General features: G+C 51.3%; 11 protein-coding genes across 11 annotated transcripts; 6 read left to right on the top strand and 5 right to left on the bottom strand.

Moving 5' to 3' along the window:
• Positions 1-1,973: 1,973 nt before the first annotated feature.
• On the bottom strand, positions 1,974-3,440 carry frdA (putative FAD dependent oxidoreductase; the record flags this gene model as incomplete). Its single annotated transcript, XM_073773210.1, has 1 exon — positions 1,974-3,440. The coding sequence occupies one exon, from the start codon at positions 3,438-3,440 to the stop codon at positions 1,974-1,976; it is 1,467 nt and encodes a 488-aa protein (XP_073629123.1).
• Positions 3,441-4,270: 830 nt separating this feature from the next.
• On the bottom strand, positions 4,271-5,636 carry BDV14DRAFT_48713 (uncharacterized protein). The gene is made up of 5 exons (XM_073776886.1): positions 5,113-5,636; positions 5,035-5,047; positions 4,955-4,985; positions 4,865-4,901; positions 4,271-4,814 (listed from the first exon to the last, which is right to left on the bottom strand). Exons 1-5 carry the CDS (start codon positions 5,520-5,522, stop codon positions 4,577-4,579), a joined length of 729 nt encoding a protein of 242 aa, XP_073629122.1. The 5' UTR covers positions 5,523-5,636; the 3' UTR covers positions 4,271-4,576.
• A 388-nt stretch (positions 5,637-6,024) lies between these two features.
• BDV14DRAFT_208395 (uncharacterized protein) lies at positions 6,025-8,153 on the bottom strand (the record flags this gene model as incomplete). The annotated part of the gene is made up of 2 exons (XM_073775388.1): positions 7,132-8,153; positions 6,025-7,081 (listed from the first exon to the last, which is right to left on the bottom strand). The coding sequence occupies exons 1-2, from the start codon at positions 8,139-8,141 to the stop codon at positions 6,025-6,027; spliced, it is 2,067 nt and encodes a 688-aa protein (XP_073629121.1). The 5' UTR covers positions 8,142-8,153.
• A 207-nt stretch (positions 8,154-8,360) lies between these two features.
• Positions 8,361-9,816, top strand: BDV14DRAFT_199290 (MCT family MFS transporter; the record flags this gene model as incomplete). Its single annotated transcript, XM_073773209.1, has 5 exons — positions 8,361-8,404; positions 8,451-8,667; positions 8,713-9,462; positions 9,513-9,610; positions 9,663-9,816. 5 exons carry the CDS (start codon positions 8,361-8,363, stop codon positions 9,814-9,816), a joined length of 1,263 nt encoding a protein of 420 aa, XP_073629120.1.
• Positions 9,817-10,571: 755 nt separating this feature from the next.
• BDV14DRAFT_199289 (uncharacterized protein) lies at positions 10,572-12,701 on the top strand (the record flags this gene model as incomplete). Its single annotated transcript, XM_073773208.1, has 2 exons — positions 10,572-12,363; positions 12,424-12,701. The coding sequence occupies 2 exons, from the start codon at positions 10,572-10,574 to the stop codon at positions 12,699-12,701; spliced, it is 2,070 nt and encodes a 689-aa protein (XP_073629119.1).
• Positions 12,702-12,989: 288 nt separating this feature from the next.
• BDV14DRAFT_199288 (NADP-dependent oxidoreductase) lies at positions 12,990-14,051 on the top strand (the record flags this gene model as incomplete). Its single annotated transcript, XM_073773207.1, has 1 exon — positions 12,990-14,051. The coding sequence occupies one exon, from the start codon at positions 12,990-12,992 to the stop codon at positions 14,049-14,051; it is 1,062 nt and encodes a 353-aa protein (XP_073629118.1).
• Positions 14,052-15,006: 955 nt separating this feature from the next.
• Positions 15,007-16,204, top strand: BDV14DRAFT_199287 (uncharacterized protein; the record flags this gene model as incomplete). The annotated part of the gene is made up of 4 exons (XM_073773206.1): positions 15,007-15,292; positions 15,561-15,597; positions 15,646-15,859; positions 15,950-16,204. 4 exons carry the CDS (start codon positions 15,007-15,009, stop codon positions 16,202-16,204), a joined length of 792 nt encoding a protein of 263 aa, XP_073629117.1.
• Positions 16,205-17,110: 906 nt separating this feature from the next.
• Positions 17,111-19,030, top strand: BDV14DRAFT_171676 (putative aromatic-L-amino-acid decarboxylase). The gene is made up of 3 exons (XM_073768451.1): positions 17,111-17,325; positions 17,384-18,314; positions 18,381-19,030. The coding sequence occupies exons 1-3, from the start codon at positions 17,277-17,279 to the stop codon at positions 18,964-18,966; spliced, it is 1,566 nt and encodes a 521-aa protein (XP_073629116.1). The 5' UTR covers positions 17,111-17,276; the 3' UTR covers positions 18,967-19,030.
• Positions 19,031-20,031: 1,001 nt separating this feature from the next.
• On the bottom strand, positions 20,032-21,767 carry BDV14DRAFT_208389 (major facilitator superfamily domain-containing protein; the record flags this gene model as incomplete). The annotated part of the gene is made up of 5 exons (XM_073775387.1): positions 20,032-20,194; positions 20,267-20,542; positions 20,590-20,695; positions 20,745-21,576; positions 21,753-21,767. 5 exons carry the CDS (start codon positions 21,765-21,767, stop codon positions 20,032-20,034), a joined length of 1,392 nt encoding a protein of 463 aa, XP_073629115.1.
• A 1,458-nt stretch (positions 21,768-23,225) lies between these two features.
• BDV14DRAFT_199284 (uncharacterized protein) lies at positions 23,226-24,257 on the top strand (the record flags this gene model as incomplete). Its single annotated transcript, XM_073773205.1, has 1 exon — positions 23,226-24,257. The coding sequence occupies one exon, from the start codon at positions 23,226-23,228 to the stop codon at positions 24,255-24,257; it is 1,032 nt and encodes a 343-aa protein (XP_073629114.1).
• Positions 24,258-24,303: 46 nt separating this feature from the next.
• On the bottom strand, positions 24,304-26,688 carry xlnD (beta-xylosidase XylA; the record flags this gene model as incomplete). The annotated part of the gene is made up of 1 exon (XM_073771162.1): positions 24,304-26,688. The coding sequence occupies one exon, from the start codon at positions 26,686-26,688 to the stop codon at positions 24,304-24,306; it is 2,385 nt and encodes a 794-aa protein (XP_073629113.1).
• Positions 26,689-27,401: the final 713 nt, after the last annotated feature.

Below are 27,401 nucleotides of genomic sequence, written 5' to 3'. Positions count from 1 at the left end.
CACGTTGGTTTCCAAGGTCGCTAATCGCTTGGCCGGTGATGTGCGAGTGGTATCGCAATACTTTTGCAGTCTATCCAGCATGGCTCCGTCCTTCAATGCCAAGTCGAAAGGCGTGCGGCCGTAATGATCTGGAAAAACGGGATTAGCACCATAGCTCAGAAGAAGTTCAACCATCTCAGGATGATTATTTGCGACAGCGGCATGAAGTGCGGAGTATCCTATGGGATGGTCCTTGACATCTACTCCGTTTTGTATCAACAGATGTAGCAAAGCGAGGTGCCCGCCCTCTGCTACCATTTCCAACACTGTGCGTCCTGTGCGAGATGTAACGAGGTAGTCGCTCTTTGTCTTCTTGTGTCTCGTCAGGATGGCCTTGAAGACGGAGACATTCCCAGACAGTGTCGCATGATGCAACGAAATTCGGCCATCATCATCTGGAACTGTTACGTCTGCCCCTTCATCTAGAAGTATGGCAACTATCTCTGCTGATCCTTGAGATGCGGCGATGTGCAGCGGGGTCCTTCCGTGATTTTCTTTTGCCAAAACATCGGCTCCACACTCAATGAACAATGAAGCGGCTGTAGTGTTGGACACCGCGATCGCCAGCAGAAGAGGTGTATACCCCTTCTCATCCGCGATTTCGAGCGACCCACCAGCTGACAGCAAGGTCTCAAGCAGGTCATGTCTTTTCAGCTTGATTAGGGTGTGCAACGGCGTTGATCCTCCGGGTCCTCTTACATTAGGGTCTGCCCCCTTCTCCAGCATGAGGTGTACCACATCCGGATGACTGAATTCTTCCAAAGCAATTTGCAATGGCGTCCGACCGTCCTTTGTGGCTCGAGCAATGTCAGTGCCATACTTTTGGACAAGGTGATCAGTGAGGCTACCTCCTCGTTGTCCGGCACAACCCGTGTTAGCAGCGCCAGCCCCTGTGGATTGTATTACTCCCTGACCCGGCGCCGAACTCTGAGACTCTGCCTCTACCTTCTTGTCCTCATACGTCGGATCGGCACTTGCTGAGATCAGCACCGACACTGCGTCCTTATGTCCATTCTGCGCAGCGACAACCAAGGGATGGGTGGACTTGCGATGGACTGGGGGCACCTTGGCGCCGTAGTCGAGCAATAAGCGGATCATCTCGCAATTTCCAGCGCGTGCTGCATTGTACATCAAATCCTCGTTCTTGCTCAAGTCAAGCCACCCGGATACAAACGTACCCGATTTGTCACGGGCAACCGCAGCCAGATCCAGCATCATCCTCACAAGTCGAATATGGCCAAAATAAACCGCGCGAGCCAGTGCGCGCGTGTAATCCGATCGACCCACCAGCGTGTCCGTTGTAGTGGCCCCTAACAACAAGACAACCATGTCCTCACGGCCATGCTCTGCAGCCTTGATCAAGGGCACATCACCGTTTTTTGAAGGGTGAGCCGGATCAGCACCAGCATCAAGTAGCACCCGCGCGATATCGTCGTGACCCTTTTCAACAGCGTGGTGGAAAGCAGAAATGCCACTGTGGAGCTTTGTGACGTCTGCGCCCGCGTCCACCAGCCTGCGCACGGTCGCAAGCTTTCCATGCTCGGCCGCCCAGAACAGAGGTGATGATCGCTGGCCGCGGCTGATAAAGGTGAAATTCGCGGCGAGTCGGTAAAATTGTGAGTCGAGGAGCTTGGCCAGATGGCGTGACGAACGGAGGAGTGAGTTGAGGTCTGAGATGTCGAGGTTGTCGGCGATGGAGAGGATTATCTCGGGCGGCAGTCGCAGCAGAGACCTCCCAAGCAAGTCATCGTCCATTTTTCATCCCAGGGAAGAACAATTCGTCCTCTAATCCGTCGTGGGGAGAGAAGAGAGTGGAAGGTGAGATGGCTGCGGGGAAGGGGCTCAAGCTAAGAATGCTAAGAATAGTAACGCTAAACTGTGATATCATTGGCTAATTCATTTGCTATCAAGAAGGTAACTGTACAAAGAACGAACTACACTTTGCCAGCCAGATAATGACTCTGGTAGAATGAGGCAGCTTGGTCTCCGGCAATCCGGCCAAACACTGCACATTCCAGCAGCGATGATCCTCCCAGCCGGTTGTGACCATGCAAACCTCCAGTCACCTCTCCTGCAGCCCATAGTCCCGGTATGGCCTGTCCTTGGTCATCAAGAACCTCGCTCTCGTCATTGAAGATTACACCGCCCATTGTGAAGTGAAGGACTGGAGTCACTTTTCCAACATACGCGACAGAGTCGGCTTGCACATCAGTCAAAGACCAATTTCCAAAGGCAGGGCGACCGAAGGGATCCTCTTTCTTTCCAGCCACAATATCAGCGTACTCCTGGACAATTTCTAGGGCAGTCTCTCCTAGGTCTCCCATTGTCGTCTTCTTCATCAATCCTTTCCAGAGGTAGAACTGCATATGCGAGTCCAGAGCGGCGGCAGCGCCCTCGTCAAGGAGAAGTGTGACGTCCCATTGGCGGAGGTCAGTGTCCAGCTTCGTCGCAGCCTTCGTCAAAGCGTCTGTAACATGGTCCCTGGTCTGCAACTCATTGACGAATCTTTGCCCATTGTTCAACAGCAGTATACCACCTTCTCCTCTCAGCGCCTCTGCCGCAAGGAACTTGACTGTCGCGGACTCATCCTTCGTATCAAGAAAACCGGTCGGGTGGACTTGGATTTGATCCATATCAACGAGCTTCGCGCCAATATCGACAAGCAGCGGCTGTGACCCCGCTCTCGCTTCGTTGGTCGAGGGAAACCCAGTTAGATCTGGCCGATACTTTGAGACCATTCCGCGCACATCACCTGCAAATCCTCCACTTGCAAAGACAACTGGTCCCTGTATACTTTTTGTCTGTTCTTTGCCATCAACATCCGTAACATACTCAACACCCACAACCTCCTTCGCTTCTTTTAAAACTTTCGTAACTCGGGCCTTCATCTTCATATCCACAAAGGGATTCTTTTTCAGTCCCTCCAATAAAGTCCCCACAATCGCGGCTCCAGGCGGCTTCCCTCCATTACCTCTGTGCGTCCTAGCCCTAGAATGCCCGCCTAGCTGTGCGACCTTGCTTAGGTCCACGCCCATCTCGTCGGATAGCCACTCAACAGCCCCTTTGGATCTGTTCGTAATAGTCTGAATCAAATTCTCTCTCCTTTCCCTCTCCTCCGCTTGCGAAGAAGTAAATGTCGCTCCCGCCGACCGAACCGTATCATCGTAAAAGGTTGTATCATCAGGGCCCGTCTGGAATCTTGTTGGCGCGCCGTTAATCCCCGACGAAGCCTTGATACTGTTTCCGCCCGGGCGATCAGCGCAATCGAGGATCGTCACTGGGATACTGTGCTTTGAGAGCTGTGTCGCGGCGCTCAGCCCGGCTAGACCACTGCCGACTACTATGACTCTCGGTTGAGTAGTGGCAAGGGGCGCTGTTGCGGGACAAGTAGATGCTGACATTGTGAATAGGCGTCGTAAAAACATGGACATACGAAGGTCTGAATACAGCTGCTCGGAAGGGCGTTGTTATACATATAGGCTGTTTGGAAGTGGTCTGATCCGTTGCGACGCGCCGAATCAGCCCATGCGCCGGAGCTCGGGAACAAACATTTACTCCCAGTCTGCAGATCGAGTTGCGCTTGCATCTGATTGCTCGTGTTAGATGATTGCTCGGTGTCCGAGGCAAAATTTCTTGTGAATATTCCTTTGGCTTCAGATGTTGTTTTGTAGGCACGTAGGGGTGCTTTACTTGGCGACGCTCTGCGTTTAGTTCTATATTAACTATGGCACTAGATTATCAGCTACGGCGGCCAAGTACAAAGTCACTATCACATGGCTTTCGATCCATGAGAACACCGGAAGGAACGACATTCAGACATTATGTCTTCGCTCTTTGCCTTTGTGCTGAATTTTGGAATGCTCGGGTGAAGGAAAAAGCGACTGGCGCAGCTTCCCTATACAGCAGAGCAATGGACTTTCATTGAAGAGGAAGGTACGACCCTTCATTGCGCGGGGCCCGCCTGACTTTCAAACAACCCGGGGATGCCATCTTCCTCCTCTACCTCAAATAGATCTTTCCCTGCCTTGGCCTTATGATACAATTCCGCCAGTATCTCACACGGCAGCCAGATCCTCCTCCGGTTTGCAAGAGCCAACCACCTCTTATCATTCATCCCGTACCGCGGTTTTGAGGCTTTATCTAGGCGTTGATATAACTTTCCAAAGTTGAGTGAAATTGTGTCAACGGTGCGGAGGATCTCCTGGAGCTCCCATGACCACGGCATATCCTGATGAATACGTCGTCTCCAGAACCCTTGTGTCTGCGCGCGGGAAAGAAGTGTCCATGAAGCGATCAGTAGTTGTGCGATAGAATCTCGTGGTAGGTAGTCGAATATCATGTCTGTGACCTCTGCGGGGAGCGAGCGGAATGGATCGTGATGCACTTTGGCGCTCATTCCTTGCAGCTTTCTGTCGATGTCATCCTTGCTCGGGTTTGTACATTCCGTGATGAGATCTGACAGGGTGCGATGTGAGAAGGTCAAGGGATTTATCACAGCATACTGGATAAGCTGTTATCCACAAGGTCATGAGTAAGGTCAAGTGACGAGACCTACCTCTTCCCCGGGCGTGGACAACCAGGTTTGTTCTGGGCCATCGAGTTCTCCGTACGGAAGTCCAAGGCACCCCATTTTATCAACAAAGCTAAATGCCCGGAAAAGAGCCTTTTTGTCTATGGCTTCCGTATCAACACCTCCCTGAACAGTCCGACAGAATACATGGAGACATTCCCTGTGAAAGTGATATATCTGCCAAGCAGGCGTCCAGGTGCAATAACTAACGGCTTATTAGTTTCAGCGGACAATCAATGCTTGTATGTCACCTACCAGGAAGCCCTTTCATCATGGGGTGGCAAGGCCGGATCTGAAATATGTCAGCTCAGGGATAGGAATTCCGACAATGTGAAGGTGGACTACCGTTACTCGGGTTCACAGTCCACGCATTTGACTGTTGACCACATGAGATGGATACTGGTGAACATGACTGGGCAACTTACACAACCCTCGTATCTTATGGGGGCAAAGAAGAATCTAGGTTCAGGTTAACCTTCTTGCCCATGATGTTTCGGACAGACCTTGTGGCATAGGTTTGATCATCCTCTGAAACATCGTCATCCCAGACTCCAAGCGCCATAGCCGACCGCTCCAACCACTCCACATCAGAACACGACACAAGGTCAGGATCATAATACTGCCAGAGATTCTCGCTGTCCTCCTCCTCCTCCTCTTCACGAGCGTTCTGACCATCTTCCTTCACCCTGTCCTCCTCCTCCTCAGTCAACCCAATCAGTCTCAATCGTTCCACTTTGACATCCTTCGCCTCGTCGTCAGAATTGCAACACCCGCTCTTGTTGGTCTGCCAGTACACGCGCCTCTCAACCCACTCGCGGCGCGCTCTCTGCTCGTCGTGGTGATGGTCGCCAATGTCGCAGGTGTTGTTTAGGGGGCCCGAACAGAAGGTGCAGTATACCGTGTACTCGCCCATAATTGATTGTTGGGATGTTCAATGTTGGTGTGTGAACGTTCGGCTGGTGAGGTTGGAGGAGGTGAGAGGCTAGTCGGAAGAGGTCAAACGGGGCCAGTCGCGGCTACGCGCCAGCACAAAGCCACGGTCTAGGCACAGGCACCAATCCAATCCATGAAACGCTCCCGGACACCGACCAGGTCACGATTTCAGGCACCAGGTGCTAAACGATGAAGTCTGGAACCCCTGTATGCTACCCCCAGGATTGTCAGCGGGTCTTATCATTGTCCAGAGAACACGTGTGCTGAGAAGCGTATTCCTAGATGGCTATCTTTTTCTCAACCTCAGTGTACTACCGCACTGCGAAATTAAGGTCATTGGCGGAATCAGTTCCTACCTATCGCCTAGGATGACTCGGTGTTAACTATTAACGTATGTAAGACTTCTGATCAATAGCCAACCCTGTCAAGTTCATTAGACTATTTCGTTATGAAGCTATCAGAAGCCCAATGTGCCTGGCAATTTAGCTGTGACCAACCCCAGACGCAGTATGGTTAAGGTCCGTAAAGAGGCCCGTCCAATCATCCATTTCAAAGTCTAGATTTCCACCATTATCAATGAGTTCCGCCCATATTTCCTCGAGGTCTTTTGCATCGTCGGTCCCATTCTCCAGCTCACCATTAATACTGTGAGATTCTGCGTTGCGGTCCGCTGGCGGGTGCACGGGAGCCCCAGAAACCGCTACCGGGGGCGGCGCCAACCCATGATTCTCTAGCGCGCCCAACTCACTTGGGAAACCCCCATTTCCAGGGGCGCTTCTATAATGCCTGCCCAAAACACCCATCATAGCATCGATTCCTTCCTTTACAAGCGCACTCGACTGCTGTGCCCGCCTCAACATCCTCACTGCATCAAGCGCCTCCTCCCTTCGTTTCTCGTCAAGGAGGTCATCCTTATTATAACATACGTCCAGGACGAGCATAACAACAGCCATGAAGACCTGATGCACGACGCACCATATTGAAGAGGAGTATGGTTCGAAGCGAGGTTCTTCTTCGTCCATTATGCGTTTGATTTGGAGGACTTTGCGAGCTGCGGATAGGCCAGAGACATAGCTGTATGCGTAAGTCGGATCGCGGGCGCCGCGGATAAAGAACGGTCTGTGTAGTCGACATAGGCGCGAGTACCATGCTTGCTGGAGGAGACAGCGCTGCCAGGATAATGTTGGTCGCTGATGATACAGATTGGCATATTTTTGTCGTGAGGCGGGAGCAAGGCAGAAGAAATCCGGGGCTGCCTCGCGGGCTTGATGCATCTTGCGGTCGAGATCGAGGATCAGGGCGTATTCTGGTTCTTTTCCGGATAGTTGGTAGGGGGAAAGCGTGTCGATTATGTGGCGGCATGTTTCTGCTAGCTTGAGGCGTTCGAGGAAGTAGGACATTGCTGTTGGAGTTGAGGCGGGTTTTGAAGGGAGGTAGCCTACTTCTGGGTCGTCGAGGTTGGAGGGTTTGTCTGTGTGCATGAAGGCTGGGTTGACGAGGTACGTCCATTCTTGTGGACCGCTGAGGAACCCTAGGCACCTGCAGCCTTTAGTGAGGATGGAAGATGATTGCGAATAAAGGAACCTTACCAATCGAAGGAAGCTATGTCCCACCAGAGCCGGCGCTTTAGTTCCAGGTCGACAGTGGACACCTGATGGAGTTTCCTCTCCTCGCGGGCCATTGGGGTGTCAATCCTATGAAGCAGCATGTTCTTTGCTTGATCAAGAACAGATCCGACCGTAAAGAACGCGCGGACGGAGGTACAGCAGTGGACGTTGGAGATATTGTGGAAAATGATCAGCACCGCTTGTAGGCCCTCTATAGTAGGGTGAGTGCCAAAGTTTGCACGAGCAAGTGCTGACCCAGTGAGGAAAGAGAACTGGCGGCTGCATCGTCCAGCAAGCGCTGAAGACTCTATTGAGCATTGCAGGAATAGCGAGGTTCCAGTGATAGCGAAAAGCAAGGCCAGGTAATTGTAGTTGACTGGGTCGCCACGCTCAACGCAGCGATAGATGTCATGGATTTGAGCCTCCGCGCGAGACGGAATAATGAGGTGATAGAGGTAGCTGAGATTGCGACAGAAGTACGTGAAGAGAGCAGCGGTGTCCGACTCAGGTGGAAGAAATTGAAGGAGATTTACCGTTGCTGGGTTTTGGGTGAGATCCGCGGAATCAGGTTGAGCGGAGAGAAGTATCCGAGCAGGACCATTGGGGTTATCCAAGTTCAACGGTCTATTGTAGAGTTCTTCGCGCAGTCGAGGATCGACAGCTGCAGGGACGCGGTCGCCCATGTGAATATGCTCCAACCAGTCCGCCGTCAGCAGCGACTCCCTGCTATCTGGAGTCTCCGGGGCAGAGACAGGACGGACCGGAGGCTTCCCCTGATCTTCGAAGACAGGTTTTCCGGTCGGACTTTCCGGTTTGGGGTCTATGGGAGGGCTGATAAAGGAGCATTGCAGACGTCGGGTGAGGCAACTGCTGCATGGTTGTTGCCGGTCGCACTTTAGTTTCTTCTTCCGACATGACTCACAAGACACGGGATCTTGTCGCGGACGTCGGTTGCTTTGGTTTGTATGTTCTGGGCCACCTTTTCGCTTCATGATGGGTTGTTGTTGTGGGTTGAAATTGATGAAGTTGTTGTAGAAGTGAAGGGGACCCGAGTATGCAAGTGCGGTTTGGCCCGGACACTCCGCGGAGCCTCCGGTGGATCCCCCGCTACAGTATCATTCTATCACAACGAATATAAAGCGCTTCATCTGCGCCGAGAGAATTGAAATAACAACCAAGAGTTAAGTGTGATAGAGACAGACTCGTCAAAGATGTCTACTAGTGGAAGCCCCGCCAAACCTCCCAGCGAGTACACGTTAGTATCCCGACAGTTCTGTGGATAAGCAAGCTAACAGTCACAGGCCTCGAGCATGGTCCGTCATCTTTGGCGCCTCCATGGCTGCCTTTTGCTCGGTTGGCTTCGTCAATTCGTATGGTGTCTTCCAGGAGTATTACCTGGCGAACCAGCTCGCGGATGAAGCGGAGTCGACTGTCGCATGGCTGGGCGGCCTCGCCATCTTCTTCATCTATGTTGGCGGGGCAGTGTCGGGTCCGTTGCTGGATTTCTTTGGTCCTGAAGTAGGTATCCCCTGTTTCATGACAGCCCTTTTGTTGACTGAATAGGTAATGCTCTGTGTTGGGTCCGTCGGCACCGTCTTCTCGATCATGATGTCCTCGATCTGCCACGAATTCTACCAATTCCTCCTCGCTCAGGGCATCTCCATGGGAATATTCATGTCCCTTTTGTTAGCACCTTCCATCGCTGTTGTTGGTAAGTATATCAAGGTCAAGCGAGGAGCCGCCATGGGCATCGTCATAGCCGGATCGTCACTCGGGGGTGTCATATGGCCTATAGCTATCAATGAACTCCTCAAAAATGAGTCCGTGGGTTTCGGTTGGACTATGCGCATTGTTGGGTTCATCATGATTCCTCTTCTTGCGGCTGGTTGCTTTTTCTGTCGATCTCCTCCCAAACCACTTGTTATCGAGTCTGAATCGCTCGGTCCCCAACAAGAGGAGAAACCTTCCCAGCGCAGGCCAGACTTCTCCATCCTCAAGAAGCCAGAGATGCAGTGGTTGGCTGTGGCCTATTTCTTCATCTGTTTTGGCTTATTTTCGCCCTTCTTCTTCATAACATCGTATGCTGTCGCCAACGGGTTCTCCCATGATATGGCTTTCTACACCGTGTCAATTGTGAACGGTGCATCAATGTTTGGTCGTGTCCTTCCGGGAATGGTCGCCGACAAATATGGGAGGTTCAACCTTTGCGTTACCTTCACCTTACTCTCCGGTATTGTCGCACTCTGCTGGACAAAGGCAACGTCAGTCGCGGGCCTAGTAGTTTTCTCAGCAGCATACGGCTTTACCTCGGGAGTAAGTCATTGGATCCTCGTCGACAGGGGCTGAACTGACAATTGGGACAGGCCATTTTGTCTCTCCAACAAGTATGCGCGGCGCAAGTCGCCACACCCCAGACAATCGGGCTAGCGGTTGGAACAATTTTCGGCGCTGGATCTCTACCGTGAGTCAAAAGACATTTTCCATCCGCCAGAGTCACTTGTTAACAGAAACAGGGCGATGGCTAGCACCCCAATCAGTGGAGAGCTGGCCGGAAAATACGGCTACCTCGCGCTTTCCACCTTCGCCGGGGTTAGTCTAATAGTTGGCAGCGTTTTTCTCTTGTTCGCTCGTGTTGCGCAAGATAGGAAGGTCCTTGCAGTGGTATAGTCAGGTCCTCATCAGCATGAGAATTAATTCCGAGCTTCCGAAGTCTCGCACTGGACTGAATGTTGGGTCTATCCTCTTCTATTGCTGTCGAGTCTGATAGCAATCAACACATCGGCCAATCTCTCCAATAATAGACGATGTTGCGGCGAAATTCTTATTTAGCTATGCCGATACTAATACATTTTATTCCGGTTACCCTTATCTATGCCCGTTGACTCCAACAAACTCCAAGACTCCACGCCCTAGTCATGACATGCTTAGAAACGCTGTCAGACTCCAAGAGTGAGACAGCGTCATCTTATCAGTAGACAGCGGGGAGAATCCACCCGCCAAGGCGACCGGCCCTACCTCGTCTCCAACCGAATGTCTACACGAGCTTAGCCAGTCAGCCTCCTCGTAACGCTGCTGATAAGGCCCCCAGACGTCAGTCATTCTATCAGACCCGCCATTTACCCCATTGGAGCCCCAACGCGCTTGGCCCTTTGGGGCACAAAGAGGGCAACATACGGTGTGGACGGCCGAGACACTCCGCAATACTTGGTACTGATATGATAGAAGGATGTTGATAAAGCTATCAGTAAATGCCGATATCACCTTCCTTTTTCTCTTAGGTTACTCTCATGCAAGACATGTTATGAGATGGGGTTACGTACACTTATGGAGTAACTGGTTGTGAGGGAGCTGCTTAAATAGCGCTCGTAGCCCAGTTGAAGCTATCCAGGCCTCCAGCGGTCAATTGAGAACACACAGACAAGATGAGGTCCCCCATCCTCAGCCTCGCGCTCGGCGCAGCTTTGGCCACCCAGACATCAGGGCTCAGCATCAACAAAGAACACCAACCCCGCGACAATCACATCCTCCACTTCCACACCCCAAAAGATGTCATTGCCGACTCCTTGCACAACGTTCACCTCTCCTTCCGTGATAGCTCCTTCTCCGGACCCCTGGACATTGCCTACGGCGACTGCGAGACTACCACCTCAGACAGCGCAACGCACCACCATTCTCTCGGCAAACTCTCCGTCAAGCGCCATGCGCACCCAGAACGTCTCGTGTGGGTGACACCCCGCGACGCGCCTCACAACTCCTGTCTACACGCCTTCTCCGGTCGTAACCTCGTAGCGCGCAGCGAGCCAATCGCAATCGCGCAACCCCTGCAGCGCCGCGAAGAATTGCACATCGCAGACTACGCGGACGCAATGGGCCCCTGGTTCGACGGCGTCGCATACATGAACAACAAGGAGCCCGGCGTCGCAGCCGTCTCCAAAGCAAAGAACGCCTCCGTCGCCATCATCGGCGGTGGAATGAGCGGTCTTTTGACCTCTCACCTGCTTGACAGCGTGGGTATTCACAACTGGCACATCTACGAGTCTTCTGGTCGTGTCGGTGGCCGTATTCGCACGCGATATCTTAACAATACCAAGCCCGAGCAATACCAGTACCAAGAAATGGGTCCCATGCGTTTCCCCGTTTCAATTTACTACACGGAGCAAAATGAGACGCTCGAGATTCAAGACCATAAGATGGTTTTCCAGCTTGGTGATACGCTGAACAAGTTGAATAACTACGATCCGCACCTAGCGGTGAACTTCATCCCTTTCATTCAGAACAACGATAATGTCCCTGCCGACGCAGGAGGCAACCGTCTTGCTAACGGTCGGATCCCGACTGCTGGCGATGTCAGTGTTGATCCCGACCTCGTTTACACGGCTGCTGGACCCAACGAGACGACTATTGACACTGCGGAGTCTGCCTACGATAGCTACATTAACCCCGCTGATGGGAGTCTCAGTGCTGAAGCCGTGGCATCTAACATCTTCGCCGCACACAAGGCCGCCGTCGAGCACGGGCTCTTCCACTGGTCTGAGGCCGGGTACATGCGGTACGCACTGAACTACAGTACCAATGTAGCGGATTATATCGGCGGTGCAGGCACAACACCCATGTGGGGAGATATCTACGACAACGTCTACTTCGCTGCTACCGAGTTCCGCACCATCGACAAGGGTCTCGAGTCCCTCCCGCGTGCATTCTGGCCGCACGTCGCGAACAGAACAAGTCTGAACTTCAAGGTCTCGGGACTCTCCTACGACGAAGATACCGACAAGGTCACCGTCAACTGGCGCAAGAACCCGAGCGACCTTAACCCCGTTGGGAAAGAGTACGACTACGCCGTTGTTGCAACGCCCTTCTCGAAGGTCCGACTTTGGGATCTCCCGCGGTACTCTTCTCTCCTTTCGCGTGCGATCGAAACACTCAACTACAGCCCCTCGTGTAAGATGAGCATGCTCTTCAAGACCCGCTTCTGGGAACACCAGGAGAAGCCTGTTTTCGGCGGCTGCGGAAGCGTCGATATTCCAGGTGTCAGCTCAGTCTGTTACCCTAGTTTCAATATGAATGGTACGGGCCCTGGTGTGGTGCTTGCTAGTTATACCTCCGGTACACCCGCTAGATCTATTGCTGCGTTGAGCGAAGAGGACTATGAGGGTCTTGTTTTGAGGGGTATGGTGGGCTTCCATGGGGAGATTGCGAGGGAGCAGTATACCGGTTCGTTATTTACCCCTATCCTACTCTTCACTTTATTCGCTCTAACAAAAGAAAAAATAGGTATCTACAACCGCCAATGCTGGGAAACAGACGAACACCAAGCCGGCGCATGGGCTTCCCCCTTCGTCGGCCAACAAGATCTCTACCTTCCTGCCTACTACAACACCGAATTCAAGACGATCTTCGTCGGCGAGCACACGAGTTACACCCATGCTTGGATCTTCTCTGCCCTCGACAGTGCGGTGCGTGGAACAGCGCAGTTGCTGCTTGATCTTGGACTGGTGGATGAGGCGAAGAGCGTTGTTGAGGAGTGGATGGGACGGTGGATTAAGCTTTAGGATACATACTTGTGAGTTGTGCGAGGTAGGGACAAGGTTGATGGCGTGATTGAGGCCGGGGGTGACACACTGTATATACAAATTAGCGGAGAAAATAAGGTTAAGCGTGGTTGCACGAGCACGTCATCGCATTAGGCTATTGCCGTTGTGGGCCAGAGGGTATTCGTTATTCGGCTATTGTCAGAGCCTCATCAAGAACATCTATATAAATCGTCAATGAAACAAAAAGTCTATCCATCATCACTCGGCCGCATGTCAATAAGACAAATACTCAAAAGGAAAATCACAATGCAAGCAATCCGCCTCCACCCCGCCCCCGCAGGCTCAGCGCTATACAACCCCTCAAACCCAGCCCCAACAAGCGCGCTGCACCTCGAGCGCATCCCAATCCCAACCCTCTCCTCCCGAAACCAACTCCTTATAAAAATCCACTCAACGACAATAATCCGCGACACACTCACCTGGCCTGAACTCTACGTCGAGGATAAACCCTACCCCACACCGGGAAACGATCTCTCCGGCACAGTCGTCCAAACCTATTCACCTGATTCAAGGTTTAAAGTCGGCGATGAGGTCTTTGGCATGTTACCCGCTGATCGACCGGGTACGTGGGCGGAGTACGTCATCGCGTACGAGAACGAGGTTTCGATTAAGCCAAAGGCGTTAGGGTGGGATAAAGCTGCTGCGTTGCCGCTAAGCGGGTTAACCGCATTCGAGATGCTCTTCGTTCATGGTGGTATCCCAGTTCCAAGCGATGAGTATGCCATTAGGAATTGGAAGCGCGAGTCATCCCAGGGTGCGGGTCAGCCATGGGAGAAGAGCAAGAAAGTCCTCATCACCGGCGCAGCAGGGGCAGTGGGTCTCTACATAATTCAACTCGCCCGTCTTGCAGGATTGCACGTTACAGCCGCGAGTAGCTCGAGTGAGCGGAATGGGGAGATATTGCGTTCGCTGGGTGCGGATGAGGTTATCGAATACAGCCAGTTGGGTGAACCTGGTCATGCAAAAGCCTACGATATTATCCTCGATACAGTCGGTGGCACCACTCTATCATCTTCTTGGGACTGGGTTAAAGATAATAATCATTTGATATCCGTTGACTCAAGCAGCTGGAATTTTGTCGAGGAGCATACCAAGCAAGGAATTGCGAGGGAGGGGGTTAAGGCGTTGTGGTTTATTGTGCAGGGTGGGACAGAGAACTTGGATGTTCTCGGGCGATTCGCGGGCCTGGGTCTTCTCAAGGTTTTCGTGCTTGATACATACCCTCTAAACAATATACAAGAGGCATATGATCGTGCGAATGGGAGAGTTACGGGGAGAGGCAAGATCATTATATCTCTGGTTGCCTGAGGCATAAGCCAGTAAACACGAGAGGAGGTGAAAGAAATGAAAATCTGTCTCGATCTGGTTTCTAAATAGCGTTCGTCAATATATCGCTTAATCGTCGATTGTGTGAAAATTTCTCTGTATGCGTGTTAAAATGTGCAATTGCTCAAATAACCGAAAACCTAATTTCATTTCTGAGATAACCCAGTTATTTTGGCCGGTATATAGGGCCCACTACTTTGCATGCCATGTATAATAGAATGTATTCTACTATACTAGATAGTATAGTAGGGTACCTGAGCATGTTAAGTGCGTAGCCTCTAGCAACCTCTATGCTTGCTTAGCAAGGGGTTACCATACCTACTTCTTGGATAGAAAGTGCCTATTCCCTACCTACCTACCTACCTACCTACCTACCTACCACGAGGCATGAAGGATAGACCAGGTAGGCCAGGTAAGCCAGGTGGCATCTTCTGCCGCAGAAATATAACAATATAAGACAAGGCAGAAAACCTAAAAGGCAAGTGGAAGGTATTAAATTGAACCCGGGTTATCTCAGAAATGAAATTTGGTTTTTAGGTCATTTGAGCAATTGAACTAAATGTCCCTCGGCCACGAGAATACATATGTAAGCAAGCATTTCCTCCCGCACACTTCAGTTCTCTTTTTCATCATAGCCTCCCGATTTCTGTTCTCTCTTCTCAACAAAGCATAGACTCGACAACCGGTACGGCATAAGAAAGCCAGAAGGGGGAAAAAGTTGACCTGGACACAGGACATACCTGGACAGCCTACTGCGCCGCCTGCTCCGGTCTATTAAGAGCCGATTCTGCCATCTCAGCAGCATCACCTCAGCGACGGCGCACGCCTCGCACGTAAACAATACATCGCGCGCCGCAGATACTGGGCCAAAAACAATCTCGATGTCGCAGACTCGCGCGATGAAGATGATAATGACCGGGTAGAACGCTTGGCGGCCATGGGGATCACTGAGGGAGAGGAGGATCAAGGTCGTTGGCAGGGCAAGGACGGTTATAACGCGTGGACTATGGATATTCATGACCGGTTGCTTAGTGGGTTTGAAGAGGACACTTATGACTCGGATTTCCTGGGTGAGGAGGACTTTGCGTGGTTGGGGCGGACTGTGGCGCTGGTGCCGTCTAGTCGGAGGTGGTTGGAGTGTCGGTGCGAGCATGGGCATGACCATGAGCATGACCATGAGGATTGTGCTGAGAGGGATGATTGTGATTGTGATGGAGGGAGAGGTGAGTTATCATGGAAGGAGGGATGCGATATGCAGTCCGGACCGTGGTATTTTGTTTCGAGGGAGCTGATAATCGTCCATTTTTGTGTTTTTGAATAGCAAGTCATTTTCTGATGTGAGTGTACCTTGAATCTATATTAGTGCTTATGGTCTAACATTCTATACAGGGGATAGCATACATCGTTAACCCAGACAACCCAGCTAATTTTCCCTGTCAATGCTCCGCCCCACGTACCTTTCCCTTATCAAGAGCTAATAACCATTGACAGACCCGTATTGGCCCTCTCATAACACAGAGGTTTCCTGGTATGCCACTCGAACGTCGTGCCACTTAAAAGCAGCTAACTACTCCAGCTTTACGGGCGCTTACCTCATCTATCCCTTCCACGAGGATTGCCTCGACATTTTCTGCAGAGCGATGCACGGAACACCCGACCGTCATCTCATGGATATGCATGCTCTGGAGGAGGCGATAAACAAATTCAGGTACACGGACAATGGTCTTAGGCTTGACTATGGTGATATCAACGGTCCGCGTCAAATTTGGCGATGTCATCCCGGCGAAGGGGTACGCGGAAGACTGCAATAACCATCAGGCAACATATCCATTCATGTATGGAGGACTGACAACCCTCAAAATATACCGTGGTGCGTCCAGTATGCGTCGATCAAGACCTCGTCTCAAAAGTCAAGGAGGCCGTGTGCAGTCCACAATCCGGCCCTTGACCTAAGCAACAAAGTCCGGGACGACCCATTCGCATCTCTGCCGCCTGAGATCCTCGACATGATGCTTGCCTACCTTCCCACTTCAGCACTCGCTCCAGCCCGGCTCGCCTCCTGGGCCTTGTATAAGAGCCCCCAGTCGAGGATACTGTGGAAGCAGCGCATAAGCACGGATCTAATTGAGATATAGAGCTGCGAAATCTGTGGCAAACCATTGACCCCGCAAAACACAGTTACACGAAGATGCTTTCGTATTTGAATAAAGTAACACAGCCGAGGTATAGGATTGCTGACAGGAATTGGATGGGTCTTGCGAACCGGAGGAGGATATGGGAGGCTACTCAGCCGCTTCTGGAAGCGTATCAGAGACTCAGGCCTCGGTCATCGAAATGATGATGCTCAGTCCTTTTGTTTCGTCGCCTGGGTCCGGGGTTTGTACCTCGCCAGTTAGAAAGATCTGTCCCGCCATATACTCATCGGTCTTAGTAGGCATCACGCAGTCGGGGCTAATATCAGATATCATTAATGCAGAAGCATATTAGTAGCCCAATATATTCGCGTGCGCGACGGGCGTCGCGCCTGGGGTAGTCTATACCCAAGTAGCAGGAATCGTCTAGCCCTAACAGGGGTATTTTCCCAACAATACAGTTTTCCACCGCAAGAATTCTCAATCATTCCAAGACACTCTGCGAGTAATGCCAAACGTCTAGTCGTCCCGGATACCTGCGGATGTTGAGATATCCGCAACTATATATCTCCGCAATCGCCGCACACCCGTGTTGCTCGGAACGCGTAGAGCAGTGGTACGGGAACAATAGTCCAAACGATCCATGTATATATGAACTGTGTAATAGATAAAAGCTTGGGTCTGCTATTGACAGAAATATCTTTGAACAAGAGGGCGTACATCGTGGTATACGTTCAACCTTTTCGATGGACGGACATCCAATGGGTAGTTGTATGAGTGCGGAATTCCGTTCGGATTCGGAATCTGGACCGCGCCTTTTGACAAGTTAAGATTTGGTGTCCCCACAAGCTGAGCTTATCGATAAAAGGACCTCCAATTCGCAATCCTCCAAGCATCCCAGACTTTTCATCTTCCCCTCATTGCGCATCTCTCTGTTCCCTTTGTATCTTTTGGCATCTGGAAAAATCTCTGGATCCAAAACTCACTTTCCCTTCCTGAAGAACCGTTGTCGCTGCCCATTTCCCAGCCATTCCATCCAAACGCCCCTCGGAACCCTTCCGAGCCCCTTCCCACCATGGACCGCGACCAATTCAGAAGCGCAGCCCACGCTGCCATTGACGATAGTACACACCCTACTGTTCAAGAAACTCTCAGAAGATCGAGACTGACATCCGCGGATAGTTATCGGCTACTTCGACAACATCCCCAACCAACGCGTCCTCCCCACAATAGCCCCCGGCTACCTGCGTCCCCAAATCCCCTCCTCCCCGCCCAACCAGCCCGAATCCTGGTCAACTATCCAAGCAGACGTGCACTCCCAAATAAAGCCCGGATTGACACAATGGCAATCACCCAACTTCATGGCTTTCTTTCCGGCGACGGTGACGTACCCGTCCATCCTCGGTGAAATGTACAGTGCTGCATTCAACGCCCCGGCGTTTAACTGGCTTTGTTCGCCTGCCTGCACGGAGCTAGAAACTGTTATGATGGATTGGATGGCGCAGGCTTTACATCTCCCTGGGTGTTTTTTGAGTACGAGTGAGAACAAGGGAGGTGGTGTTATCCAGATGAGTGCCTCTGATGTTGTGGCGACTGTTATGATTGCGGCAAGGGAGAGACGGGTTCATGCGCAGGCGAAGAGCGAGGGATTGAAGGAGGGTACAACGGACTATGAAGATCGGGTTATGGATCTCAGGCCTCGACTTGTTGCGCTTTCTTCGACCCAGGCGCATAGTTCGACCGCTAAGGCGGCCCTTTTGGCTGGGACGCGGTACAGAAGTATTCCTGTTGAATTGGGGAATGATATGAGTCTTACTGGTGCTGAACTCCGCGGGATGCTTGAGAATCTGGATGCGGATAATTTGACGCCTTATTTTATAACGCTATGCTTTGGGTCGACAAATTCGTGCGCGGTTGATCGGTTTAGGGAGATTACTGAGGTCCTCAAGGAGAAGCCTCATTGGCAGCAGATCTGGGTGCATATTGATGCTGCGTATGCGGGTGCCGCCTTGATTGCAGACGAGTGGCAATTTATTGCGAAGGACTTTGAAGAGGGCGTTGACAGCTTCAATGTTAATATGCATAAGTGGTTGCTTGTTAATTTTGATGCTAGGTATATCCCCACCTCCCAACTTTTAACCCCCCTAAACTTACCATGCTAATAATTTTACCTGCCTAGTTTGTTATACGTCCGCAACCGCAACGACCTAACAGACTTCCTCGACATAACCCCCGCGTACCTGCGCAACCCCTTCTCCGAATCCGGGCAGGTAATCGATTACAGAAACTGGTCGATCCCACTTGGTCGACGATTTCGCGCGCTAAAGATCTGGTTTGTGATGCGCAGCTACGGTCTAGACGGTATGACGGCCTTTGTGCGAAAGGGTATTTCGCTCGGCGAGACTTTTGCGGGGCTTATTCGGTCACGGGGTGATCTGTTTGAGATTGTGACCAAGCCGGCGTTCGGGTTGGTTGTTTTCCGGATTAAGGCTGCTGGGTCTAGACCCAATGGAGAAGCTAATGGCGCCCTGGTTAATGGGTCGAATGGGCTTGTCCAGCCTGATGAGAAGTCGGATGCGGTCACGAAGGAGGTATATGAACTTATCAACGCTAGGGGCGAGATTTTCATCACGTCGACGGTTATGGCGGGGATTTATGCGATTCGCGTTGTGAGTGCGAATGAGCGGGCCGAGGAGAAGTTTATCAAAAGGGCGTTTGAGATCATTGTTGCGACTGCTGAGGAGGTGTTGCTGAAGAAGGCCTAAATTCAAATAGAACATACCCATTTATCGGAATAGAGATAGTTACATTTGACATTTATCATGCGAGTTTTAAATCATAAACCTTTTTTTCCCCTCTTCTTCTATTAAATAGTGTATGAGATAGGAAGAAAAACTAATAGTTTTCCATTCGGGCTTGGTTGCACAGTCAGTGGTTTTTCTTGGAAATGAATTATATTTAGACACCTCACAGTTCAGCTCTAAATGTATAGACAATTGCCTCACCAAGATACCCAATATGAAGACCAGGCACTGCGCAGGCTTTCCTCTGGCAGCGGCTCATCAACGTCACTGATATCCTAAAGGAGTCGTGGTGAAGGTATAGAACAACGGAAGGAAGGGGGAATAGTAGTAAAAAAGATTCGAGCTAGCCAAGGAAGTGAGACCAGACTCTGATACCAAACCTCCCACAGGGCGATAGGGTATGCTAGCGGGGGTGGCCGGTGCCGCAGCAAAGCACGTAGTAGACCATATCAGAAACCAGGTCTGATGCATCGATGAATGGTAGGATGACTCCGTCCTGACAACAAGGTATCACAAAAGCCCAGATATTTTGTTCGGAAGGAGATGTCTGACAGGAAGTTGCGAGTCTCGCCTCTGTGCCTTCCTAGAGCACTCTAACATACCAGTATATTCCTGATTTCCCGATACGGGGTTTTGAATACAGCCAATTTCCCTACCAGACGCTTGTTCTTACAAAGCTATGAATCAGAGAACAGATACTCTAGTTCGAATTAGCAATACCTAGCATTTTTCCATCAGGGGGCCCGCCCTTCGCTGATGCATTGCACCTAGATAACAAAAAGTAGATCGAAAACGCAACACATGAATACAGAAATCGCAGCTAACAGACTTTCCAGCTCCCCCCATTTGAATCACCGTATCAATGGCGCGTATATTTTTCCTTGACGTCGAACAACCTCCGCCTCAGTCACCCCAAATGCCCTACTCCCACAGGGAACCAAGCAGCACCATCGCCATATTGCTGAGGCTCTGTATATCTGTATTTATGTTCCCCCAGTAGCCAGACTGTCACATATGTGGCGATCATCATATCTTAGACGTCCAATGCCAATGATAATCCAAACAAGCCCATCTCGCAACAACAAACAGCACTGTGGCTAGCGCCAATACACCACCAAGCCAAACAACCACCATCGACCCACCAACCTTCTCAAGCATCTCGCCTCCGATCGGGATGGAAATAAGCGTACTGTTAGCGTTAGCCTTCAACCCTCCGTTCAAACCCTTCAAACAACTCGAAAGAAACAAAGTGTATACGCACGCAAAAGCAACAAGCCCATAAAACGTCCCAAAGCGCATCCCAATCTCCTTCGCTGGAGAAATCTGTCTCACGCACACAGGAGCAACAGATATGAACGACCCCGAGACAAAACCGTATGTTGCAGAGAAGACGTACAGTGCTGGAAGAGAGTAACTGAATGGGTAGAGGATCGCGTAGATCAATATCACGGCGAGGGCGACGAGGAGGATGAGCACGTTGAGCCGGCCGTATCTGTCTGCGATGCGGCCTGCCACGAGGCGACCGGCGCAGGAGAGGCTGGGCGTGTTAGATTAGTTATTGGGAGTGGATGGTGTGCAGCTTACACGTTCAGCACGACGAGGAGATTCACGCTTGTGCTGGAGCTGAATCCTTCGGCGACGACGTAACTTGGGAAGAGACCGATGAGGCCGAAGAGGACGAGTTCCAGACCTGGATAGACCGTCAGCAAACTCCCAAATCATACCGTCACAGAGCATACAAAACGTAGCAGCAGTCAGCGTCGTAAACCTCGCATCCTTAAAACAATGAATATCAAACGCAGCCTTGAACTCCCCCTTCTTCGGCAGACGCGTCTTGATCAGGAACGAAGCACTCCCACAAAGAACAAATACGACGAGTCCAACGATCCTCATTCCCCATCTAAACCCCACAGTCGCCCAGGCCTCGCGATAGATATAGGGAAATACGACACCGCCAAGTCCAGCACCAGCCATTGCGGTTCCCAGTGCCATTCCAGCCCTTGCCTCGAACCAGTGCGGTACGGACGCCATGGCGACATTACTCACGATTGCGCCGCCAGTACCGCCCATTATACTAAAGCAAAGGATGAAGTGCCAGTATTTCGTACATTCCGCCGTGAGGAGGATACTTAATGAGTATACACCTGTGCCAAGCGTAACCAGCTCTTTAGGCCCATATGCGTCGAATAACGGACCGACGAACACGCCCAGGATAAGCGCCACAAAGACGAATACACCGGATATCCAACCGACTTGCTGGCTGGAGTAGCCTTGTAATTGATGTGTTTCAAGATAGGACTGGAGCACACCGACCGAATTCATGAGGCCATAAGACGCCATAAGAAGGAGAAATGAGCCAAGGACGACAAGCCATGACCTCGTGCCGCCGTCGGGAAAGGGTTCGGTATCGTTGCGTTCTTCCACTAGAGGCGTGCTCATGCCTGAGGTCAAGTGGTCGGAATTGCTGTTCCCATGATCGCACGCAATGACGGGGCGCTCTCGGTTGTTGACGGCCGTGGAGGGCTCTGCAAGAGCAGCGAGTTCAAAGCCGGATAGGGTGCGGACGTGTGGCTGTTTAGCGTCCATTTCGTTTAATTCGTGGTGCAGAGAGAATGAGATGAGATCTGGAGTTGATGATACGATATCAGAAACTCAACATGATATCTTATATACCCAGGTGACTCACTAAAATCCTGATGACCTGTTGGAGTAGCGGGGTATGCAGCATGCATTATCACAGCGCACGCCCTACATGTTTCCATGACGGGATCGGTCTAGTGCTCCGATTGGGAGGGGTCCGTTTCCCTGATTAGGGTTAAGGGGGCATATCCGTGAACCATATATAGATCATATTGGCATGACATAGAGTCTGGGCAGGGTCCAGCTAGAGTGTGGTAGGTTGACGCCACCGCATGTTCGGAGCCCTGGCCGATCGTCGGGTGCGGGTCCCGACTTTCACATGGCGCTTCGGGGTTTCCTTATAAATGTGGGATTGGGGTTCCTTATTGGTAGGATACCGTCAAATATTGGCTATGCATTGACCATTCTGTGGCTCGGTCTCGACAAAGGTGCATAATCCAAGGGCATATACCCAATTCGATCAATGGGCTAGATATAAGATCGTCGATATAGCCTCACTTGAAAGGACAGATCAGCTAACTGGTAGACGATCAATCAAGTACCCACGAGGCAGTGTTGATTTCCCAGCATATGCGCAATCCAGCCATTGACCTGGTCAAGGCTTTCACAAGCTTCTCCCTTCGGCAAATGAAAATGCAACGGACCATCCCGCCAACAGCCGATCAGACAGTCCCATACAGATCGACTCCCCGCGGAAGGGCCCGGGAGGCGAGTTGCCCAAATTTAGGGTTTAGAGTCCAGACCACCCCTGCAGAATCAAGTCTGTAGTCATTGTGCGAATGAAGTAAAAGGCAAGATAACCTTCCGCAGGGTGCATCACCCGTCCTTCCGCACTCCACTCCAGCTCATTATTTGGCCTCAGTGCTAGCATCATATCTACAGTTCCGCCCCGCTAAGGCTTATCCGAGCTCAGTGATATCTATTCTTGTGAATCTGCCTTGTACATCGTGGCTGATCGAAGCTATGAGATTAAAGTGTGGTTGGATACCCCTGCATATCTGATCAGCAGTTGGCGCAAGCTCCGCTCTCTCATACTTCCGATTTGGGTCAATGTAGCCAATTCCCGCATAGCTTCGAGCATCTGTGCCATTCGAGCATCTGGGCCTCGAATAAAATCTGTAACAGATCTTTCATCTACTGCATCTATTGGGTCGTCTTTGGTGGTTGTCAAAACTCGTATATCGCGAGCTATCTCCTACGGGGTAATGCATACCCTTATAATGTGAGTTTGAGATACGATGTACGTTACCCTGAACACGCAATCTATATCTACAGACGAATAGAGGCCCCAGTACATCTTAAAACTATGTTCGCCAAGTGATACTAGTCACCAGGTCGCCGCCTACCGGGCCAAGAGCGGAACCTCGTATCAGCGTCATCGCGCCCGTCCATCTTTGGTTCATTCCGTCGTCTGAACCACAGATCTACATTAAATACGAGATCTGACGCAATAGGCCCAGGAGAACTCCAAATATAATACCGTTACCTTCATTCATTCTGTCTGTTTTGTCCTGGCTCGTACAAATACATGCCCATCCGCATCTCAAGACTCTCTATCTCTACCAAATACCATCAAAATAATGCCCCCCGAACTCATCGCCCTCCCCGGCGGAACAGGGACAATCGGGACATCTATCATATCCGCCCTTCTTCTCCCTGAAAACAAAGAACTATACATCCCCATAATCCTTTCTCGCGCTACACCCACAAATCCACCTGGCTCAACATCAACCAAACAAATAACCTCCCTCCTCGACAGCAAGACCTACGAAGTCAAAACCCGCTTCGTCGATTACACCTCTATCCCGTCCCTAATCACCGCAATCAAGTGTGTATACGCAGTAATATCAACCCTCCTAATCCCCGGCCCTGAATGCGTGGAGTACCACCTGAACCTCCTATCTGCCTGTATACAGTCGGACGTAAAGCGCTTCGCGGCATCTGAATTCGCCCTCCCGCATACTTCGCATGGAATGGTTGACGTCGACAAGTCCAAAATAACAATCTGGAAAGAGATCCAATCTGCAGTCCAAGAAGGGAAAATCGATGCTGCTGCGTTCCCGGTGGGTATGTTCTTGAATTATCTCGCTATTGGGCATCCCGATTTAAACGTGGAAAGAGAAGGAAGGGCGGGTTTTAGGGAGGGGCCGCTTATGTTCTACCTTGGTTCTGATAATCCTTATTCCGAGATTCCGTTAAGTGAAGATGGAAATGGAAAGTCCTTTCCGGATCTAACAATGACTGATATTCGCGACGTCGGGAGATACATTGTTGCGGTGCTGGGTATGGAGGAGGCTTGGGGTGGGAGGGAGTTAGGGATTGCGGGTGATACGATGAACCTAAAGGACATTAGTACGTTGTTGAGGATGGTGTTGGGGGAGAGGTATACTGGGAAGTCTGTGAGTATTGCTGAGTTGGAAGAGAGGATCGCGGGCCCTGTGAACAGTGCAGAGGATTTCTTTCAAAGGATGGAAACGCAGTATGTTATTGCTTGTGGAAGGGGTGGGAGTGTCGTTGATGGGGTTTTGAATCGGATATTTCCGGAGATTAAGCCTATGGGAATTAGGGAGTTTCTTGAGAGGTATTGGGGGGGTGTCTCTGAGAATCAGTAGTAATTCTGATGGCTAGTTACTAGGATATAGCTAAGGCTTTTGCTATTTACAATTCCGTCCTCTCCGTGTATCCCTCATCCGAGGTTGTATCCTCAGGCCAAGAAAGAATAACAGCTTCTTGCCCAGTCAACTCAAAGCCCAGCACAACAGAGCGCTCATTGTTGAGTGCGAGCTCGTACTTTCCAGGGTAAACGACTCTGTTGCCCTTCTCGTCTGTCCGTGCCACGCTCTCGACAGTAACGGGGACAGTAAAAGTCTGTTCATCGCCAGGCTGCAAGCCACCAAGTCGGTCAAATCCAATAACCCACTTGTTAGGCAGAGGCTCCGGTCCAGCGGTAGTGTTGACGAATACAAGACCCGTATAATCCGACTCGCGCTCACCAGTGTTCTTAACAGAGGCAGTGAAGTTTAGAAGCACTTGCTGCTCAACATACTCGACATCGGGGTGAGGTGCGGTGAGAGCTTCCTGAATATCAAACTTTCCTGCGCTGTCCTTCTCACCACTTTCTTCAAAGGTAGTGTAAAACAGACCATGCCCAAACTCATACACTGGTTCACCAGTATACCACATGTAGGTTTGGCCGGGGTTACTTCCATTGGGACGCAGGTTCATGTCGATGGCAGGGAAGACCTCGGCGTATTCGGCGGGATACTGCGTCGTGACGAGGCGACCAGCTGGTGCACGTTTACCTGTAATAACGTCGACGAGAGCATGGCCTCCTGATTGACCAGGGTATCCGCCCCAAATAAGAGCGTTGACGTTGTCGTTGTTCTTGAGCGTGCTGGAATCGACTTGACCGGCACCAAACTGAAGGACTATAAGAGGCTTTCCAAATTCAGACAGTTGTTGGATAAGGTCAAGCTGGTTCCCTGGCCATGTGATGTTCTGGCGATCCAGTGATTCGGCTTCAAGGGTGTTGTCAATTCCACCAGCGAAGACGATGGCGTCGGCGTTACGGGCTGCAGAAAGAGCTGCCTCAAAGCCGGATGTTGAGTCGCTGTTCAGATCGGTGCCTTTTTCGTAGTGGACTTCGAGGTCGGAATCATGGAAGCCTTGGAGTGGACTGATGAGGTACGGTGCTGGGCCGAAATAGTTGCCCTGGAGTTCATCGGTGACATTTGCCCAGGGGCCGATCACAGCGACGCTTGAGATATTGTCTGAGAGAGGAAGTGTGTCGTCGTTCTTCAGCAGAACAGTACTCGCGACCGCAGCCTCATAGGCAATGTTCCATTCGTCAGTCTCGAGGACATCATCCCAGGTGATATCACGGAACTCGGCCTCATCGCCATCAAAGTACCCAGCCTTCACAAGGTTGGTGTACAACCGAATTACGCCGCGCTCGATGTCGCTCCTCGAGATCAACGACTCGGAAAACGCATCCTCGCCATGCCACTGGTAGCTTGTCCCGCAGTCGATGTCTGTGCCAGCGAGGATACTCGCTGCGCTAGCACCGGCCTCATCATCGGCATACCCATGAGGGTTCCAGACATTGTACACGGCACCACAGTCACCGCTCACATATCCGTTCTCATGGAATTCAAATGTATCGCGCAGCAGCGTCTGGAGGAAGAACTTGTTGCTGCAGCTCGGGACACCGTTGACAGCGTTATAGCTGCACATGACGCTGCGAACCTTGGCGTCGCGCGAGGCAACGATAAAGGGTGGGGTATAGTATTCACTTAGCTCCTGCTGGGTAATGATCATGTCGTTGCCGAGACGAGAGTGATTGTTCCAGTTCTCAATGTCGTAGCCTGCGTAATGCTTTGCTGTCCCGATGATCTTGATTGTATCCGGGTCAACGCCGCCTTGTAAAGCGGTGATGTACTCGTATGCGTACACGGAGGCAAGGTAGATATCTTCGCCGGGTGTCTCCTGTCCACGGCCCCAGACGGGGTGTCGGAAGGTATTGATGTTGGGGCTGTAGACGTCGACTCCACCCAGACCGGCATTGCTGAACGCGCGGAGCTGCGTGGAGATTATATCGGCGATCTGGTGGATCAATGTCTTGTTCAGCGCGGCCATCGTGTTAATCGGCATAGGGAAGGAGGTCGCCCAGCTGAAGTCGCCGTTATCCTTGAATGTAGCTCGTCCAACACCGTGCAAGGCTTCGCCCCAGACTTGGTAGTTCGGTAGACCGAGCCGCGGGACACCGAGGTTGGTGTTGCCGGTTTGGTTGACGAGTTCTTCGAGGGTCATTAGGGAGATCAGGCCTTTCGCACGGGTGTACGCATCGAGATCGCGGTCGCAGACGGGGGTGTTCGCGAGCGGACCCGAGGAGCAATCGGGGAAGGTATGGTTCAACAGCCCGACGCATTGTGGGAAAAGGTCGGGGTTGGATTCTTTGTTGTAGTCCACATAGCTTGTGTTTGCTTGTGAGAGGGCTCCAGGGAGGAGAGAAGCCCCGGCGAGGAGGGACAGAACGGTCTTCATCGTGTCTGCCTGGAGGAAGGATGATGATCCTGGCCTCAAATGTTTCCTGGGAGCTGGGCTTTTATACCGTGATCTGGCCAGGTACGAATGAGTCCCCGGAGTAATGCCGAGGGCTAAAAAGAGCTCTTGGGCAGGGATAATCTCAAAGTCTTCCTCCATGATCTCAACAGAAGAAGGAGCTCCAAGTGCCGATCAGACTCGAATATGCGGGGACCCCGCATTTAGCCTGAATGGCCTCGGGGTATAGTCGGAGGAGGCATTGCATGAGGAGAAGTAGTGATATATGATGGAGTAAAATACCACTTCATATATGTACCTCTTGTCACTTGTGGGCTCTTGCACTGGGCGTTCTAAACAGGACCCTCTACAATGTGCGAGAGGTTTCTCAGAGATGTTGAGGAAACACCAGGATCAAAAGCCGTGGGCTGACTGCCAAGGCGACGATCATCCGTTCCTTGATTTCGAGTTACATCACATTCCAGTTCTTTACCCGGCGTTGTAGTCCGTGCTTCGAAATGCTTGGGGTAAACTCAAGCAAGGGTGGCCGGGTAAAGAGGAGCGTCTCATCGGGGTATCTCCGGGTGCCCATATTACAACTTACGAATTGGCAGCCTGAATCACACAAGGTCAATTGCATAATCAATCGCTATCTCGGTCTTGATTCTAATACCGCCATCCAGGAAGCTATGTAATGCGTGCTTCTAGTCTAGATT

This window comes from Aspergillus stella-maris (genome assembly GCF_047715825.1).
Source record: "Aspergillus stella-maris strain CBS 113639 unplaced genomic scaffold BDV14scaffold_21, whole genome shotgun sequence".
Taxonomy (NCBI): domain Eukaryota; kingdom Fungi; phylum Ascomycota; class Eurotiomycetes; order Eurotiales; family Aspergillaceae; genus Aspergillus; species Aspergillus stella-maris.
Note: the sequence above shows the minus strand (reverse complement) of the source record. Positions and strands in the feature narration are given on the sequence as shown.

Coding starts and splice junctions, on each gene's coding strand:
- BDV14DRAFT_48713 (XM_073776886.1), bottom strand. CDS start 5,522: ATGGGCGAGTACACGGTATACTGCACCTTCTGTTCGGGCCCCCTAAAC. Junction 4,902..4,954: donor GACTGTGAACCCGAGTAACG/GTAGTCCACCTT, acceptor GACATATTTCAG/ATCCGGCCTTGCCACCCCAT. Junction 4,815..4,864: donor CATGATGAAAGGGCTTCCTG/GTAGGTGACATA, acceptor ATAAGCCGTTAG/TTATTGCACCTGGACGCCTG.
- BDV14DRAFT_171676 (XM_073768451.1), top strand. CDS start 17,277: ATGGACCGCGACCAATTCAGAAGCGCAGCCCACGCTGCCATTGACGAT. Junction 17,326..17,383: donor CCACGCTGCCATTGACGATA/GTACACACCCTA, acceptor ATCCGCGGATAG/TTATCGGCTACTTCGACAAC. Junction 18,315..18,380: donor CTTGTTAATTTTGATGCTAG/GTATATCCCCAC, acceptor TTACCTGCCTAG/TTTGTTATACGTCCGCAACC.